The following is an 18,366-nucleotide window of genomic DNA, read 5'->3' on the forward strand; positions in this document are numbered from 1 at the left end:
AAACTAGATGTAAGAGTTTGAACATACTGCCTGTTAGAGTTTCTACCATTAAGGAAATTGTAGTGTAATTAATCATTGTACTGCTTTCCCAAGAGAGTAAATTATGAATCCCAGGAGAATGATACAAGGATGCACTCTAAAGAAAAGCACTTCTGCTCTCTAACCTGGATGACATTCAAAGATTTGGGTCACCCATTTCCAATTTCCGCAATTCTCTTGATTTTACTAAGCACACTTTTTTCTCCAAACTGGTTATTGGTTGATAATGATTCATCAACTTTCTAATGACTTATGAACAATGGTGAGTTTAGGAAGGCAGAAGAAAAAGGTCACAAGTGCAGATTTGAGACTAATTAGTCCCTGTGAGAACAGAACCTGAAAGCCTCAGACTGAAAGCCACCTTTGAAGCAAAGCAAAGCTCAGCAAACAATCTCCTCTTAGAGGTAGTTTATGTCTATTGGCACCAGTGATTAAGAATAAAAATAAGAATTTGCTTTGCTAATTATTCCAGTCCTCAAGGAAAAGGCAGACATAAAGAAAAAACATCCAGGATGCTTTCCCTGAATGTGTGAATTATATATAAAAAAAGCTACTTCTAAAATACAGCCGTGTACCAGGTGGCTTCACTGCTGAATTCTACCAAATGTTTCAAGAATGTACCTCAATCTTCCACAAGCTATTCAAAACAACAGAATGGGAGGCTATCTTTATAAACTTTTTTCTGTGAAACCAACATCACATTAATACCAAGCCAGATAGAGACACAACACGGAATAAGAACTACAAAGCTATATCCCTGATGAACAGACACAAAAATCTTCAACAAAATACGAGCAACAGATTCAGCAGTACATTATACAGACCATTCACCCAGACCATGTGGGATTTATCCCTGGCACACAAGGATGGTTTAACATACACAAATCGATAAATGTGATATACCACATCAACAAATTGAAAAAGAAAAACCATATGACCATCTCAATAAATGCAAAGAAGCCACTGATAAAATTGAACAAAACTTTATGCTAAAAACTCCAAGCAAGGTAGGCATATAAGGAAGATTTCACAACACAATCAAAGAATATACGAATATACGAAAAAAACAAATGCCAGCATCGTACAAAATGGGAAATGACTGGAAGCCTTTCCACTAAGGCCAGATAAGGACGTCCAGTGTTAGCACTGCTATCGACACAGTATTGGAAATCCTTACCAGAGCGATTAGGCAAGAAAAAAGAAATTAAAGGAGTTCAAATAGGAAATGAGAAATTTAAGTTATCTCTGTCTGCGGATGACATGATTCTCTACATAGCAGAACTGAAAGACTCAATAGACTACAGGGACTGATAAGAGAGTTTGACAGTGTAGATGGATACAAAATTCATTAACATAAATTAATGGCCCTTGTATGTACAAATAACTCCATCACTGTAAACACTATCTTGATAAATAAACTGATGTTATCATAAAGAGATATCTTTTTGTCAGTTGGGAATATCAGTTTTTAATTGTGTTCAGCCTTTCTATTTTTTCTACTTCTATAGTAAAAGACTGTTGACAACTTTGAATTTTCGCTGCTACTATAAATAAAAACTTGCTTTATAATTCTTTTATATTTTTTTCCTGGTCCACATCCTTCCCTTTGCATTCTGATTGCTGTAATAATAGACAGTTCAAGTTTCTTACTTCCTTTGCTGCTGAAAATAGTAGTACATCAGCCTTGTTCCTGAGAGTCAGCAATTTAACACAGTATAAAAAGAACAAATGTTTTGCAGAATAGTGATGAAGAAAACTTTTGAAAGAAGATCCTGATTTCACTCTTCCTTATTCAAAATAAATTGATAGCATCTGTCTCTCCACAGTTTCCTCCTGTTAAATGCAGATGCCAGAAGCTGGCATTGTGGCATAGTAAGTTGCACTGCTATGGAAGCAGGCATCCCATGAGGGCACTGGCTCAAGCTCTGGATGTTCTACCTCCAATCCAGTTCCCTGTTAATGACCTAGGAAGGCATCAGAAAATGCCCTAAGCTCTTGCCATCCACATATAGGACTTGGAAGAATTTCCTGGCTCCTAACTTCAGACTGGCCCAACACTGACTGTTGCTGCCATCTACAGAGTAAGCCAGGAGATGAGTAAAGATCTATCTCTCTGCATGTCTCTCCCTCTCTCTCTTCTCTGCAGCTTTGACTTTCTAACTAAATAAATAAACTTAAGAAAATGTCAAAATGATATAAATTGTTTTCATTTTTATAAAAAGTTTGACAATGCAATTTCTAGGTTTCTAATTTTGCATCTTTTCTAAGATGTATTCTAAGATCAAAGCTTTTGAATAATGAAAGCAATTAGTTTGCACCTTTTATTACAATATTGTGTTATTAGAAGACTCAATACTCATAAGAAGACATAAAACTATGAGTATATTCAATAAAGATACTTTACTATTTACAAACTTGGTCAATATATCAATAACTCAAATTCAGGCTTTATTATGCTTCCAATCTGTCAAAAATCAAAGTCAAATATTTTGTTGACTTTTGGGAAAACTGCATGAGCTAAACTCAAGTCAGTGTTTCTTAGGCGCTTACCCTCTATAGGAGGGAATGAACCACTGCAGTGGGCAATGAGAGCCACCACACCTTCCTCCAGGCTTCAGGCACAGAGCAAGCGTCAAGTTTGACACAGATAGTTTAGGAATCAAGGCTCTCATTGAGCCAGACGGCCTGTGTTCACCTGTGAAATCTGTTATGGAGCGGCTGTGTCATGTTGGGTAAGTTATTTGATATTCTGTGCCTCATTTTCATCATTTATGAAAAAGTAAATAATAATCCTTCATTCCTGTTCATGTTACCATGAGGGTTATGTCACTTAACATCAGTGCAGTGTTATTAAAAGTGATTGTTATGAGTTAAATATAAACATTATTTCAATAATAATTTAACTTGCATGTTACAAAAATTATACATTTTTAAACTTTTGTGTTTTTTTAATATGTAAAATGTTCATTAAATTGTCCTTTGAAGCTGTGGGTCTCGGGCAAAGAGGTCACTGAGTCAACAAGATGGTAAACAGACCAAACTGTCCACAGACTGAAGTTAAGTACTGACTCTCAACTCAATACTAACATTAACAAGAAAGCCAAGCAGAGAACAGCCTGACAGAAAAAGAACTCAGAAGAGTCACAGAGACAAACCCAGAGAGTGTCACCCTGCTCCTACCAATGATGAAATTGCCCAGGGAGATAGACGTTGGTGATGGCAGATGCATATCTTACTGACAGCTATGTCCTGCAAGGCACGCCTAATTCCAATGAGCATTAATGGAAGCAAGGAACTCTCCTGCTTAGAGTTAAGTGTTCATCAGCCAAACTGCCTACTTAGTTTCCCATGCAGTTTCCCACTACAATCACAGAACACACTGGTCGGGACGGACAAAGCCTCCATGCTTTATCTTAGATGAATGATGGAGCTGTCAGTCAAGTTGGCCCTCAGTGTCAGTTAATATTTTCACATCTTGGTTTCTGAATTCAAAATAGAGAGCCAGATCATGGGTCATAATAAAAACATTAGTGAGTTAATGTGTCTCAGGAATTCCTAATGAGACGGATGAGTTATTATGCAGCCCTATTCAAATGTGTACATGATACTGCTCCTCGGCATATGGCTAAGACCATGTTAGCAAGCACAGAATGATTCCAGGGTAAGCAAGAAAAAAAGACAGCTAATGATTTATGAAGTATGAGCGACAAAAATCACTTGGCTTGCTTTGCATATCTTAGATTTACTTTCTTTTCTATTTCTATAGAAGCACCAAGGGAGCTCAAATGCCACAAGGAAGAATGAATATATCAAACACCATAGAACTAAAGGTGGGATGACACAAGCAAAATGAAATATGAGGTGCTTGCATGGAAATCTAATGTGAAACAATTGTTTCAGCCAGATTCAAGAGTATTGGTGGGTGAAAACATTCAAGAATCATGTCTGTAAAAATTGAACTTGTGATGTGGACAGAATTCTTACAGATTTCAGACACACAGATTCTATACCACCAGACAAACCAGAAAGCAACTCTTAAATCTGGTGTTATCTATATATTTGACACAAAATGTAGTACAATCTTAAACTATCAGATTTTCCTTACATTCACCCACTGAATATTGTAAATTTGAATCAACAGCACTTACATAAAAAATTAAAAGTTCAAGAGATGGCTTCAAAATCAACCCTATAATAATATTTTTCATTGCCATAGGAAAGTTTACTATTTTCCAGAAAAAGAAACCAACTGTATGCCCTGCTTATTTTAAAATTACAAACAGCTTTTAAACATGAACTGAAAATCAACACATATTCAGAATACACCAACTACCTAGAGATATGTTCCATTAAAAAGTTTTCACTTCTTTATTTGAATTCCATTCTATTAAATTTAGGTAGATTTGCTGAAATGCAAACCCTGCAGGAAATAACTACTGACAAGCACATTTCTACTCCACCTTTACAACCACACTCAAAGTTTGTTACTCCTGTGCCTGGGAAGACACCAATAGAAAGGAATCATTAAAAGACATTTCATACCAAGTCCTCTGTTGATGTGTTGCATAGACAGTTATTGAATGTTGCTGGGATACAGTGTGAATCCTTTCCAGAGGCCCTGGATCCCATAGCCATGACAGTGCCCAGCTTTTAATTCCAGTTTGCCTTCCTTATCCTAACACAAGGCAATAATCTCTGTAAACCAGATTTCTAAAGTTCCCCCTTTGCCCAAGTTTCGGCGACACAACTCTTTCACAGAATGTTGCTCATGATAAGCATGTACTGGCATTTTAGTTCAGGAAGTCATTCACTCACCAAGACAGATTAGATACAGACATCTCAGCAGTGTGTAGAGAAGACTTCTATTAATTTCAAAGTAGGAAATCCGTAGGTCAAGTAGTAAGGACCCCTGGCAATCTCAGCTTTGCAACTGGAATGATTCACTAAACACTCAGGTACTCAGGGTTTAAGATGACCTGTAAGCAAAAGAAATATGAGTTAATCCTTAAAACCTGTTCTATACACCTTATCACGGATTCCCTTCATTCAGGTCAATAGCTTTATCATGCTAAAAGACATAAAATGAAAAATCATGTTCCTTAAATATAGGACATATCCCAAAAAGACAACATTAAACCAATTACATGATTGAGTGAATATCTTTAAAATGAATTGAAAGATTAATAAAATGCTCATTTCCTAAAGCATAAAATACAAGGAAAGAACAAAATGTGTTATTAGAGCCACCATTTTTCCTCATAAGTTTATAGGTTCCCTAACTTAATTTTTGTACCTGTGATGTTTACAGCAAAGATCCTGATTAACCCATACCATATAGTTATAAAAACAAATTCCTGGGAGAACATTTGGCATATGGGGTTAAAATCATCCATGTTCCACATCAGAGATTGGGATTTGACTTTTGGTGCCAGCTCCTGACTTACAACTTCCTGATAAGGAAGATCTTGGGATACAGTAGCTATGTCAGTAATTGGGTTCCTGTTACTCATGTAGGAGACATGTATTGTGCCCCCAGCTTCCACATTCAGTCTGAGTCCAGCCCAAACCAACCCAGCACTGTTTGTTGCAGGCATCTGGGTGGTAATGAAGCAGCACATAAGAGTTTTATTCATTCTGTCCCCTTCCTCTCTCTTTTCCTCTAACCTTCTGTTTCTATTTTAATTTTGGTAGTCCCTTACACTAGAATATTTTAGACTGTCAGTGAAGTAAGTAGCTATGAAATTCCATGCTCTTACATGTGCTTACATGCTAAAACAGGCCTTCTCTTCTTTCCTTGACTAGTTTCTAAAGTACATAGATTAACATCTATCAAGGATATGGACATGCCAACTTATACTAACCAGTTCACTTCAAACTTTTATAATCTGCATTGCCTAATTCTTACCAGTGACTTAATTATTAGAACAACAACAAAAAGCAACAAATATTATCTGATGCAATTCATTATTCTAAATGTACTTAATTCTGTCTCTGGTCATTCTGTAACAAGATATCATTATTTTGATTCCTAACCTAACTGCTTTTACTGAATGACACTTTGGAATTTCACCAAGAATTTGCACTGAAAGATGTCACTAAAGGAGAGAATCAATGAACAAACAAAAAGGAAAAAGACATAAAAAATCAGCTATTAGCTTTAGCAGAATATTCACCAACACAAAGATAGTCTTTTATGAACACTCAAAGAACAAAACTGCCTAGGTTTTAACACCAGAAAAATCATTAAAAAAAATTCTGATTTGATTTTATCCAAGGAGTATTATTGTAATTTATTACACGTATTTTGTTCCTGGGACTTAAGTGGAAAGCTCCGAAATAAATTTGTGACATCTCTTTTTGACAACTTTATCTTTTAGCTTGCTGTTTCTGATAAACATACTCATGGACAAATACATGTTCTCATACACACATTTATTATGTGTACATTTAAAAATTATGTAGACACTTAAAAATTCTCCCCACATTCTTTTTAGAGTAAGAAAAATGTAAAATTAAAGACCACAATTGCAGATTTGCCGTCTTACTTTTTATTGAATATTTTTAGGTTTTATAAATTTCATCTATTTATACAGCAGTTACAGAAAGACCAGGAACGGCATACAGAGTATGCTCTTTTATCTGCTGGTTCACTCTCCAAATGGTGGCTTCAGTCAAGGGTGGACCAGGCTGAGGTCAGGACTCAAGAACTTCATTGATTCTCCCACATGTGCACAGGGGCCCAAATGCATGGGTCATCTTCTGCTGCTTTCCAAAACACATGAGCAGAGAGCCACACCAGAAGTTTAGCACCAGAAAAACAAATCTGCTACCATATGGGATGCCAGCATTGCAGGCAGAGGCTTTCTATGTCACAATGCTGGCCCATGTCTGCTGCTGCAACTTAATCCTCCACTACATAAAGACTTTAGCAGGTGGTAACTAGGAAAAAAAAACTGTTCTTCACACAAGTACAGACTAAAACCATAAACAATAATTAAATCTCAAAATGTTTACTTCTTGAATGTGTAAAATTAGCACAGCAGCAAATTTGATCCCAGGAACTTTGATCACACCACCTGCACCTGTTGTGTCAATACTGTGAGTGAAAGGCAAACCAAGATTGCTTTACTGTTCCCCTCAGCTCAATGGGTCTCTGAACTCCCTATATTAAGACCATTTACTTTAAGAAACTTGCCATTGTAAATTCTTCCTCTGCCCCTTTGAATGCAAACCTTCCCTTAGTCCCTAGTCAAGTTTTTAAACTAGAAATGGAGCAACTTCTTTGAGATGTAACTAAGTAAGGAGACACAACTCATATCCTCCAGCTTGTTGGAGAAAAGGAGCTTGACCAATAAATGCAAGTTTCCAAGCATAGTCATTCCAATCGCACTGGTCAACATCACTCCACAAGGTCCTTCAGTATTTACTACTTGGCATACCCCAGTGTTTAAAAACCCTTCTACTTTGTTTTAGCGGAGTAGAGTGGTTTCTCTCCTCTATTGCAGTAGTATTAATTTTTTGTCTGTTAACTTCATGTGGTACAATTTTTCTTTGACAAAGTATTGTTTATAGTCCTTAATTTCATAAAGTGCTTCAATGATCTGTCCTCTATGTCCCTTGCCTCTAATAACTAGCAACTTGGAACTTGATACACATATATTAATATAAGCTTAAATCAAGATACATATTAGAGGTTTACATTTTTCCAAATTTATACCTGGATGTTTGTTACAAGCAAATATTCAAACACAAACAACAGTGACTTTCCATATTGATTACAATAGTTATTCTGCCATCTATTCTGTTTTTTTTATTTTTTAAATTTTTAAAGGGCTTAACTTATTCATTTTTAATAATTTATTATTTTAAAAATAATGATTAAATGGCTGATCAGGGTGGGAAGGATAAGGTTTAGGGAAAATTTAGTGAATTCATTGCTTTCAAATTTGCTATTTCTTCTTGTTGTTACTGGGGTAAGGGGAGAAACAAAGGGGAATATCACGCGCGATTTTCCACACATCCTAGTACCCAGAGATGAGGAACCACCATCTCATATCAACCCAGAGTCCCAATGTGTACATATTCCGAGGGTTCTTTCCAAGTGGTTTGAATAGTTCTGAAATGCTGCCGATTCCACCGATCCAAGGATGATGCCGCCCTCCCAATGTCCATTGGCTCCATTCACCAAAAACATTTACATATTTTAAAGGCAGAAGAACATAGAGAATTGGCTCACTTCCCAGATGGCTGTGACAGGCAGAACCACCAGCAAGCTAGGAGCCAGAAACTGCATCTGGTTCTCCCACATGGGTGACAGGAGCTCAAATAAGGAGCCAACATTTGTTGTTTCTCAGGTACCTTAGCAGGGAGACGGATCGGAAGCAAAATAGTCAGCATTCAAACTCTCCAACATGCGACACAGGTGTCCCATGTGACAGCTTAACTCAGTGCACCAAAATGCTTGCTTCATTACCTTTTATTTTTATTGACAAATTTAAAACCATTTGCTTTAATAAAAAAAATTGAAACAATAGACCATGCACCAACCAGAAATTGAATAGAATTTACTAATTTGAACACAAAAAGTCTGATAATTGACATTTTTGGAATATGAGTTTTTCAGATCCCTCAGCAGTTTGCTTGCTAGTCTTTCAAATGGCATCTAAATAACTGATTATCACTAATCTCCAGAAAAAGCATCTTTAGTATCTTCCGACAACTTTAAATGTGTGTTCAGTGTGATGATTAACACTCTATACACAAATTTTGACATTACTCTCCACGCTTGAGTATGAATGCACAGCCTTCAGTCAAAGTCTTAACATTGCTAAGAGCCACCATCTGCCCTTCTGTCACCAGAGCGGCAGAGGACAACTTCCAAAATATCTGCAGTGATCCGACTTCTCTGAGTGCCCACTCAAGACTGTAAGTCATAAGCACAACAAAAATGTTTTCTTTAGGTCACACTTCTCGCAAAATATTTAAAAATCACATATGAACTTTAAAAAGGACCATTCATTTAACTTTTTAATTAAAAAGATAATACTGTTAAACCAAGTGATGGATTATTCAATGATAATTTACCAAAATTATTATTTCAATCATTTTATTCACCAATAAAGATTTTAGGGTTCAAATATAGTTGAAAGAAATGGTACACTCTCAAGTCCAGGGCGGTGACCTAGTGGCTAAAGTCCTCACCTTGCACATACAGGGATCCCATATGGGCATCAGTTCATATTCCAGCAGCTCCACTTCCATCTAGCTCTCTGCCTCTAGCCTGGGAAAATAGCCAAGGATAGTCCAACGCCTTGGGACCCTGAACCCACAGGGGAGACCCGGAAGAAGCTCCAGGCTCCTGACTTCAGATCAGCTCATCTCCCACTGTTGCGGCCACTTGGGGAGTGAATCCACAGACAGAAGATCTTCCTTTCTGTCTTTCCTCCTCAATGTATATCTGACTTTCCAATAAAAATAAATAAATCTTTAAAAAAAGAAAGAAATGCTACCCTCTCACCAGGTAATTTTTTTGCAGTCACTTTGCTACTTAGTATTATTAGCATAGTGCATCGAAGAACTTCTATAAGGCTATTTTACTTAATCAAAACAAGTATTTTCATAACCTAGTACACTTCAAATTCACAGAGGCTCCTTTTGTGCCCCAAAATTCCACAAATTTGAAATCTGAAAATTCCACAAATACTGATGAAGTAACCTTAATAATAAATATGGGTTTTAAGTATTTTGTGTTTAAGAGAGTAATAAAGGGTTAATGGAAAGAAAAAGAAAAGAAGTTAAGATTAAAGGTTTTGATCATAGGCTCCATTGAGTACTGAGTGCACACAGGAAATTAAATTTCTTCCTGGAGAATAGAGAGTCTTGATCTGAAGAGGACACTAAACATTATAGCATAATTTCAAACTAGGCTAGACCAATGGTGTGTTGGATGGAACACTCATACTTGAACCCTGCTGCGGGAACTACTACAATAGATAATCACCATAAAGTGACAGATCAAAAACATTAGGCAAGAAAAGGACATTTTATGACAAGCATTAAAAAATATATATAAGAAAACAGATAATCAAGGAGATGTTTGCATCTTTGAGTTTTGCATTGGGTGGATTTCTTTATATTATCATATCAAATCAAAGGTCTCTTCCTTGCTTTTTGGCTTCCCTAGAGCTAATCCCATATGCATTTTCAACCTAGACTTCCTATTCCAGGCAAGCTAGGTTCTGACTTATCTTATCTTGAATTTTCTTTCTATATCTAATTTAACAATGAAAATACATTGAATATTAAGATATATGCTAAACATTCTTCCTATATGATGCTTTTCAAAACAAACTAAGTTTGCCAAGGTCACAAATCCTGCATATTCTACCTAAACTCTACAGCATCTATATAAACTCCCAAGAACTCTCCAGGTATAGATAAATGCAGAGGTAGTTTACATTGTCCTGCTTGACAATGAACTAGAAGGAACACATGTCTACCGCTGCCCTGCAGACAGGCCAAGCAAACCAATTCCTCGAGCATATAGTAAAATGGTCCTAAAATGTGAAGGCAGAGTGGTCTAAGTCATCTATGCTGTTTCGTGTTCTCTACAGTCTATGTTTCTTCAAGACAACCAGCTTCGTTAACCTAAGACCTAGTACCAAGACTGGGACAGAGAAAATGTGTTTTAGAAAAAATCAGAAAAAAACTCTGAAATAAAGAAACATAAACCCTTTCATAAACTATATTTTCACTGTTTTCCATGATCTTGTTTCATAGGTAGAGGGATACTTGGATACCACCCTCCATTCCCTCTTGCTCTCTCACCTTTCTTACCCCGTCCCATTACTTCTCCCCATCCCATTACAATAGTATAGTCCTACAGCAACAGTCACAAGCCCAACATTCTGCTATTTAAGTATATCATGGAATTGCAGATACAGCAATGGTAAAAAAATCTAGTATCATTTTCTCAAGGTATATTTCACAGTTTCATTGGGAGTCCTTCTTTTATTTAGGAGTAGAGATGCATACTGCAACATATTGACTATTCCCAGTCTGTTAGTTTCCATTATACACTTCATCTGTAAGAATATATGTATATACTTATTTTTACCTATATATGTATTTGTTTTGTATTTTGCATCAAATTTGTCTTATATCAGAGAGAGCACATAATATTTGTCCTTTGGGGATTGGCTTATTTCACTGAGCATAATGGTCTTTATTATGGGACTATCTTGTTGCATATGGTAGAATTTCATTGTTCTTAACAGCTGAGAAGTAATCCTTGGAGTAGATGTACCACAGTTCCTTTATCCATTCCTCTTTCCATGGGCATATGGGTTATTTCCATCCCTTTGCTATTGTCCTTTGTTCCATTATAAAATTTTGAGCTAAAACAACTGCCTCTTTTCCCTTTAAAACATAAAACTCTGATGTCTTTGATTTTTTACCATTTCATGGGTTTTAAACTTCTAAAATATCTATAATTTTTAAGATTTATTTTTATTGGAAAGGCAGATCAGATTGAAGGAGAGATACAGAAAGATTTTACAATTAGTGGTTCATTCCCCCAAATGACTGCAACAGCTGGAGCTGAGCAGATATAAAGCCAGGAGCCAGGAGCTTCCTCCAGATCCCCACACAGGTTCAGAGCCCTAAAACATTGGACCATTTTCCATCACTTTCCCAAGCCATACACAGGGAGCTGGAAGGCAAGTGGAGCAACTGACACAAATCCCAAATGGGATCCTGGAGTTTGCAAGGTGAGGATGTAACCCAATTGAGCCATCATGCTGGGCCCAAAAATATCTATATTTTTAAACTAATATTTTATATTTACTTGAAACTAATATATTAATTATGGGAATTCCAAATTAGAAATAATTGCATTTTTCAATTGTCTTGCTTTTCAATTTCATTAAAAATATGGATGATGACTACAATATGTAAATTCAAAATGTTTTAGTTTGTATCTGCAAAGTAGGATCGACCAATACTAACACTGAAGCTATTTTTGCAATCATCACACAATATTTCTAATAATATCCAGAAATGTATCTCTCTAGAACAATCTAATGATTAAGGTCAGCATGAGTACAATCACAATAATTGCGCAAGTACTTTATACCCTATTGATATCTACCCTGAAAATACAGACTTTGCACAGGTGGAGAAATCCCACACATTGCAACTTCAGATGGGCACAGATGGTAACCCTGGAGACAAGCTAATGCAAAGCTTTAAGTGTCCTTTCATTGCAGAGCAGCTGTCATTTTCCTTGTATTAAAACCATTTCATGGGAGGTATTAATATTCAATTGAGCATAACAGTAATTGGTCAAAAACATTTTTTACAGTGCCTGGGTTATATTTGTGATTATCCCAAGCATCTGCTTTAGGAATATCCCTTATGTGAAAATTGCAGCAAGTATTTACCACAGCCAGAAATATAAATTGCTATGGATCTTACAGTAAATTCTAAATTCATCATCACTTCAAGCAAAGATCACACTAAATCAGTTCGAGTTATTTTCTCCAGGCCATGTGAGATAGTGTTTTAATTATCTGATAGAAATTTCTTCCTTGATGTGAGAACCACCATAACAACTCTCCAAGTTTCACCTGACCCCTAATACAAACCCACATTTCTGTTTACTGGTCCTTCTCCCTTTGTGGCTTTGATTCTGTAGAACACTTCCTCACCTCAACTATGACTTCAAACTATTCCTTTCATCCATTTCCACACACTGACAAACACCACACATTTTATTGTATCACAATCACCTTTCTCTTCAATTCTTACTTCTATTTTCTGATTTCTACCTCAACTGGCCAACTTATCACTGGTAACATTAATAACTTCTACACGACCACACTGTGTCCTCTTTTTTCTTTCAGCCTTTCCAGAGTGCTGAATTGCTCAAACTTCCTAACCATCATTACTCCCCACTCATCCAGCATCAACACCCCATACTGTGATATATTTCAAAGGTCTAATTTGATTTTCTTAATATATAATCCTCAAATTTCTATCTTTATCTTGTATCTCTATTTCCCCCAAATTTCCCCAATTATTTAGAAACACTGACCAGATCTTGTATTCTCACGATATGTTTATTGTCCATTCAGCTAACTTGAAGTAACTGCCTCTTTATATTCCTATTACCACCACCCATATGAAAGTTCGTACTATATTTTGTTATGAGCATTTTTCAGTCATTTTTAGAGTATCTGAAGGTCATTTTCAATATTTTTGAAACAAACCAATAGCCTAATTATAAAAAATAATGAAAAGAGTCTTTGGGTAGTTTAAAATCCTTAGAGTTCGATCATAAACATTTCCATGTTTGGAGAATACTTGGAGCCTTTCTCCTAACCACAAATGAAAGAAACAATGAGAAGATTGATTTAAAGTAAGCATTATTGTGTTTAAAAAATAGGCTTAATGAATATTTCTGTAATACCAAAATACGAGCATGTCAATGTGCAAAACTAACTTGTGTGAGGAAAACTATCCTATGAACACAAAGTATTCGGGAATACAACACAGAGATTAAAAAGAGCTTGTCGTCTTCTCTCTTTTTAAAAGGCCTTTCATCATTGCTTCAAACCCTCACTGCACAGCCCAGGCCAACTCTGGATCGCACCTCTCTTGCCACAAAGTTTATCTCTGACTTTCCTCTGAATGAACTGAACACATCCTTGTAAGTATGTTTCACAATTATCAGTTTGATCTCTAAGTTTTCATGTCCAGGAATTTCCATTCCTTCTTTTGGCCATAACAACATTATCTGAAATATCTATTTTGCCAGCTATTTATTTGTAGATCTTTTATTAAAAATAAATTAAATAAATAAATAAAAGCAGAAACTCGGGCTGGCGTTGTGGCATAGCAAGTTAAGCTGCCACCTGCAATGCATGCATCTTAGTGTTACACTGGTTTCACTTTAGATTCCGCTCCCTAGATGGCCCAAGTATTTGTGCTCTGCCATCCGTATGAGACCCACAGAAGTTCCTGACTCCTGGCTTCAGACTGGCCAGCCTTGGTCACTGCAGCCACTTACAAAATGAAGCAACAGATGGAAGGAGTTTCCTATTTTCACTCTCTTTCTCTCTCCCTCTCTCTTCTCTTTCTCATTCTACCTGTCTCTGTAACTCAACCTTTCAAACAAATTAATCTTTTAAAAAGTACTAAAAACAGGACTTGGCATGATAGCCTAGTGGCTAAAGTCCTCGCCTTGCACATGCCGGGATCCCATGTGGATGCTGGTTCATGTCCTGGCCGTCCCACTTCCCATCCAATTCCTTGCTTGTCACCTGGGAAAGCAGCTGAGGACAGCCCAAAGCCTTGGGACACTGCACCTGTGTGGGAGACCTGGAGAAAGCGCCTGGTTCCTGGCTCCAGTTCTGCTCAGGGCATTGCGGCCACTTGAGCTGTGGATCAGCAGATGGAAGATCCACTGTCTCCATCTCTCCTTCTCTCTGTAGATCTGCCTTTCCAATAAGCATAAGTAAATCTTTTTTTTTTAAATTAAAAAACAAAGGAAATCCAGTCATCTATTCACTTATTTTATCTGGATCTTATATCCTTGAGAGCAATAATTCCATTTCAATTTTTTCCTAAACTTTTGTATGGGTTTTACATATTTTCAGCATCAAGGAGTTGCTGGTTAAATCCAATTTCTTTAACAACCTATTTCATCTTCAGATTTTCAGGATACAGAATGCTGTTAGTAATATCTGCATGGCTTTGTTGATTATGTATTCACGGTATCAGTAATGTCATTAATGTTTCAAATATACTACATTATGCTTTAGTAACACAAAGTAACATTCACAAACCATAGTCATGAGGACAATATTGGAACATAACATTTAAACTATCACGGGCATTCCACAGCAGAGGATCATTTCAAATCACGTGTTTTACTTTCAATTATAGTTGCTGCTACCATACCTGGGGACTCTCCAAAAGATGTCCCAAGTACTTGGAGCCCTGACACTCCTAGGAAGACCATGATTGAGTTTCTGGCTTTTGGCTTTGTAGACCTAGCTTTTCAGACCTGGCTTTTGCAGCCATTTGGGAGTGAGCCAGTATATGAAAGATCTCGCCTCTTCTCTTTTTGACTCTTCTACTCTTTCTCTTCTAGGAAGTGAGAAAATTGAGATGACAATGCAATACAGATTGATGATTCAGAGGTTTTCAAAGAGCAAGAGATCCACAGCATCACCTGTGGTCAAGAGGTTGGGTAATAAGGAGCATTTTCCCCTGTTAACACAACACTTTTCAGTAAAGGCAAGAGCAGATGTCTACTTTTCCAGATCTGGTGTGAAGAAGCTAAAAAATTTACAGTGAACCACTCTTTTCAAGACTATAGCAATGCTTGCTTGTACACTGTTAACAGCCAGCATTGTATCATGGAAAGGAGAAACTAATTTAAAGCCATCTCCAATTTCTCTCATGTAAATAACCCAGCATTGTGAAGGCAATTCCAACTCACCAATGTGATTTCACAAAAAGCAAAGATGCAAAGAGATGTGCCAGGCAAGCTCCCTGGAGCCAAACTGGTGTGAGCTGGGCTTGACATAATAGATATACTATGAAAATAACCCACACCTGGGATACAAAAGGTGGGAAAAGGAACAACTAAGGGGGAAATAGCTGACAAACAAAAATGCACAAGGAGGCGAGGAAGTTCTTGCAGTGAACAGTTCACCTCAACATGTAGGTGAAAGAATGTGCATAGGACAGAAAAAGGGAAAGTTCTTCCGAGAGATAAATAGTGCAGAAATGGGACACTGTGGTACTTAAGACAGCAGGAAATCACAACCCTCAATATCTTTGAGAGGTAGGAAGTGAGATCATTTGCTGAATGATAAAAATCAACAGTGTTTTCAAAGGATAGCACAGTTTTGGGGGAAACAAGTATGAGAAACAAATAGGAGGGTATTTCTTGTGTGTGTATGTGTGTGTGTGTGTGTGTGTGTGTGAGAGAGAGAGAGAGAGAGAGATCTAATGTTCCTATCTTCCCTGATAACTTTGCAATCAGTCTATAAGTGTTATTCATTTATTGATTGATTTACATTTGTTTCTCTAGCATATATTCTATCCTGTTTCAGTGCCTTTTACTTTTGTTGTAGATAGTCAGATATTCTAGCAGAATAAAAAAGGAAACAAAAAATGTAGGTAATTCTTAAAGTCCATTCACATATCATATTTGTGGCCTTTTTTCACATTTGAGATATTCTGAATAATTTATCTGGAAAAGAGCCGACTTAGCCAAGAGATATATATTTAAGTAAAGGAATGGGGCGGGGGGGGAAGGTGGCATGCTTCTCTTTCAAAAGCAGAGTTGAGGGCCCAGCGCCGTGGCCTAGCGGCTAAAGTCCTCGCCTTGAAAGCCCCGGGATCCCATATGGATGCCGGTTCTAATCCCGGCAGCTCCACTTCCCATCCAGCTCCCTGCTTGTGGCCTGGGAAAGCAGTTGAGGACGGCCCAAAGCTTTGGGACCTGCACTCGCGTGGGAGACCTGGAAGAGGTTCCTGGTTCCTGGCTTCGGATCGGCACTGCACCAGCCCGTTGTGGCTCATTTGGGGAGTGAATCATCGGATGGAAGATCTTCCTCTCTCTCTCCTCCTCTCTGTATATCCAGCTTTCCAATAATAATAAAATCTTAAAAAAAAAAAAAACAGAGTTGAACAGACAGAAACAGGAAGAGAGAGGTGGAGAGACAGATCTTCCATTCTATGGTTCACTCTCTAGAGTAGTCACAGTGGCCAGAGCTGGGCCATTCAGAAGCTAGAGACTGTATGGCCTATGCTGGTGGCAGCGGTCCAAATGCTTGGGCCACCTACTGCTACAGGGAGCTGGATCAGAAGTAGAACATCCAAGACTTGAGCCAGTACCCAAGTAGGATGTTGAAATCACAGGCAGCAGGCAGATTTGTCCACTGTGCCACAATAACAGTTTCACTCTCCTTGAAGGAAGGAAGGAAACAAGCAAGCGAGGGAGGGAAGAAGGGAGGAAGCGAGGGAGGGAAGCGAGGGAGGGAAGGAGGGAGGGAAGAGGGAAGAGAGGGAGGAAGAAAAAGAAGGAAGGACAAAAGAAATGTTAAGATAAAACCAAGTAGCAACATTCTTCAGCATTTTTAATGTTCTTGTGTCAGGTATCTAAGCTACTGTTTATCAGTTAATATCTTCATACATTGCATATTTGCTTATCTTTGCTTTATGAATAATGCAACTTTACCTAGTGTATATTTGAGACTGCCGTAAGATTTGCTGTAAATGTTATGAAAATATCAGTAAATGTTGAATAATTCAGAGGTTTAAAGAGGAAAGTTTGTGATTACTAAAATTGCAGTTGGTAGTATCAACTTAAGCCATTGACACTACTGTGTTCTTTGGCGGTTCTGCATTTTTCATATTCAGGTGTCTGTTATATGAAAGACATCCTTGTACATGTCAAGAATATATCATGAAACAAAAAGGCATTGTCACCATATAAATTATATTCTAATGAGGGACAAAAACAACACAAATAAAGAGGCACATGAAGTCATGGAACAATAAATTCCAGGATGAAAAATAAGCAAGAGCAGGATGAAGGCTATTGTTTTAGATGTAGTGATCATGGAAGGCCTATCTAAATAGAAGATATTAGTTAGAATATTAAAAGGGAATAACTTCAACTGTTTCCTAAGATATTAGTGTATTTTGAAGTGTCATGTCAAAAATAAAAGTAGGATATTCAGCAAATATCTTAATTTGGTACACTATATTGTTACTCATACCTTTATTTTCTGAGACCGAATGAAAGAAAGACAATTTAAGTGCTTCCTGGTGACTTTAGTTGGCAAGTCATTATTACAATCTATTTAAATTGGAAGTTTTCCTTTTTTCCCCCAGCTGACAGCTGCTTCAATCACAACCCATCAGTCGACTGCTGCTAATAATTATAATACAAAAATCAGAGCTACCATTAAAAGGAATCAGGGCAAACAGGTAAAAAATCCCACGTACAATGAGGAACTAGTATCAAAAGACACTATTCCAACTGAATTTTTAGTGAGAAAACAAAAATATATAACTTCTCATCATGAGTAAAATGAAATGTGAATCCCCTCTTTAAGAAGAGATGAACACTTAAGAGGAAACCAGAAAAAAAAAACGCACAACTTTCTTGTTTAGGTACTATATGCACACTTTTTCTTCTGGTGAGAACAAATTCTTCCATTTGATGAAAAACAAGAGTTTTTGTGACTAATAGGGAATATTTACTAGCTTATCAGATTAAGATCTGATAAATTAGAGACTGATAGA

At 37.1% G+C, this 18,366-nt stretch overlaps 1 protein-coding gene across 2 annotated transcripts in view; it reads right to left on the bottom strand.

Annotated features, from left to right (window-relative positions):
• OXR1 (oxidation resistance 1) overlaps window positions 1–4,984 on the bottom strand; it is a 327,815-nt gene extending 322,831 nt beyond the window's left edge. The window contains exon 1 of one of the 2 annotated variants that reach the window (XM_058668552.1): window positions 4,855–4,984. In XM_058668552.1, the coding sequence (XP_058524535.1) occupies window positions 4,855–4,877 (23 nt within the window). In that variant the 5' untranslated portion in view covers window positions 4,878–4,984. The remainder of the gene's footprint in view (window positions 1–4,854) is intronic. The other variant, XM_058668554.1, reaches the window with a different exon arrangement.
• Between the last annotated feature and the right edge of the window lie 13,382 nt (window positions 4,985–18,366).

This window comes from Ochotona princeps, chromosome 9, assembly GCF_030435755.1.
Source record: "Ochotona princeps isolate mOchPri1 chromosome 9, mOchPri1.hap1, whole genome shotgun sequence".
Classification (NCBI taxonomy): Eukaryota; Metazoa; Chordata; class Mammalia; order Lagomorpha; family Ochotonidae; genus Ochotona; species Ochotona princeps.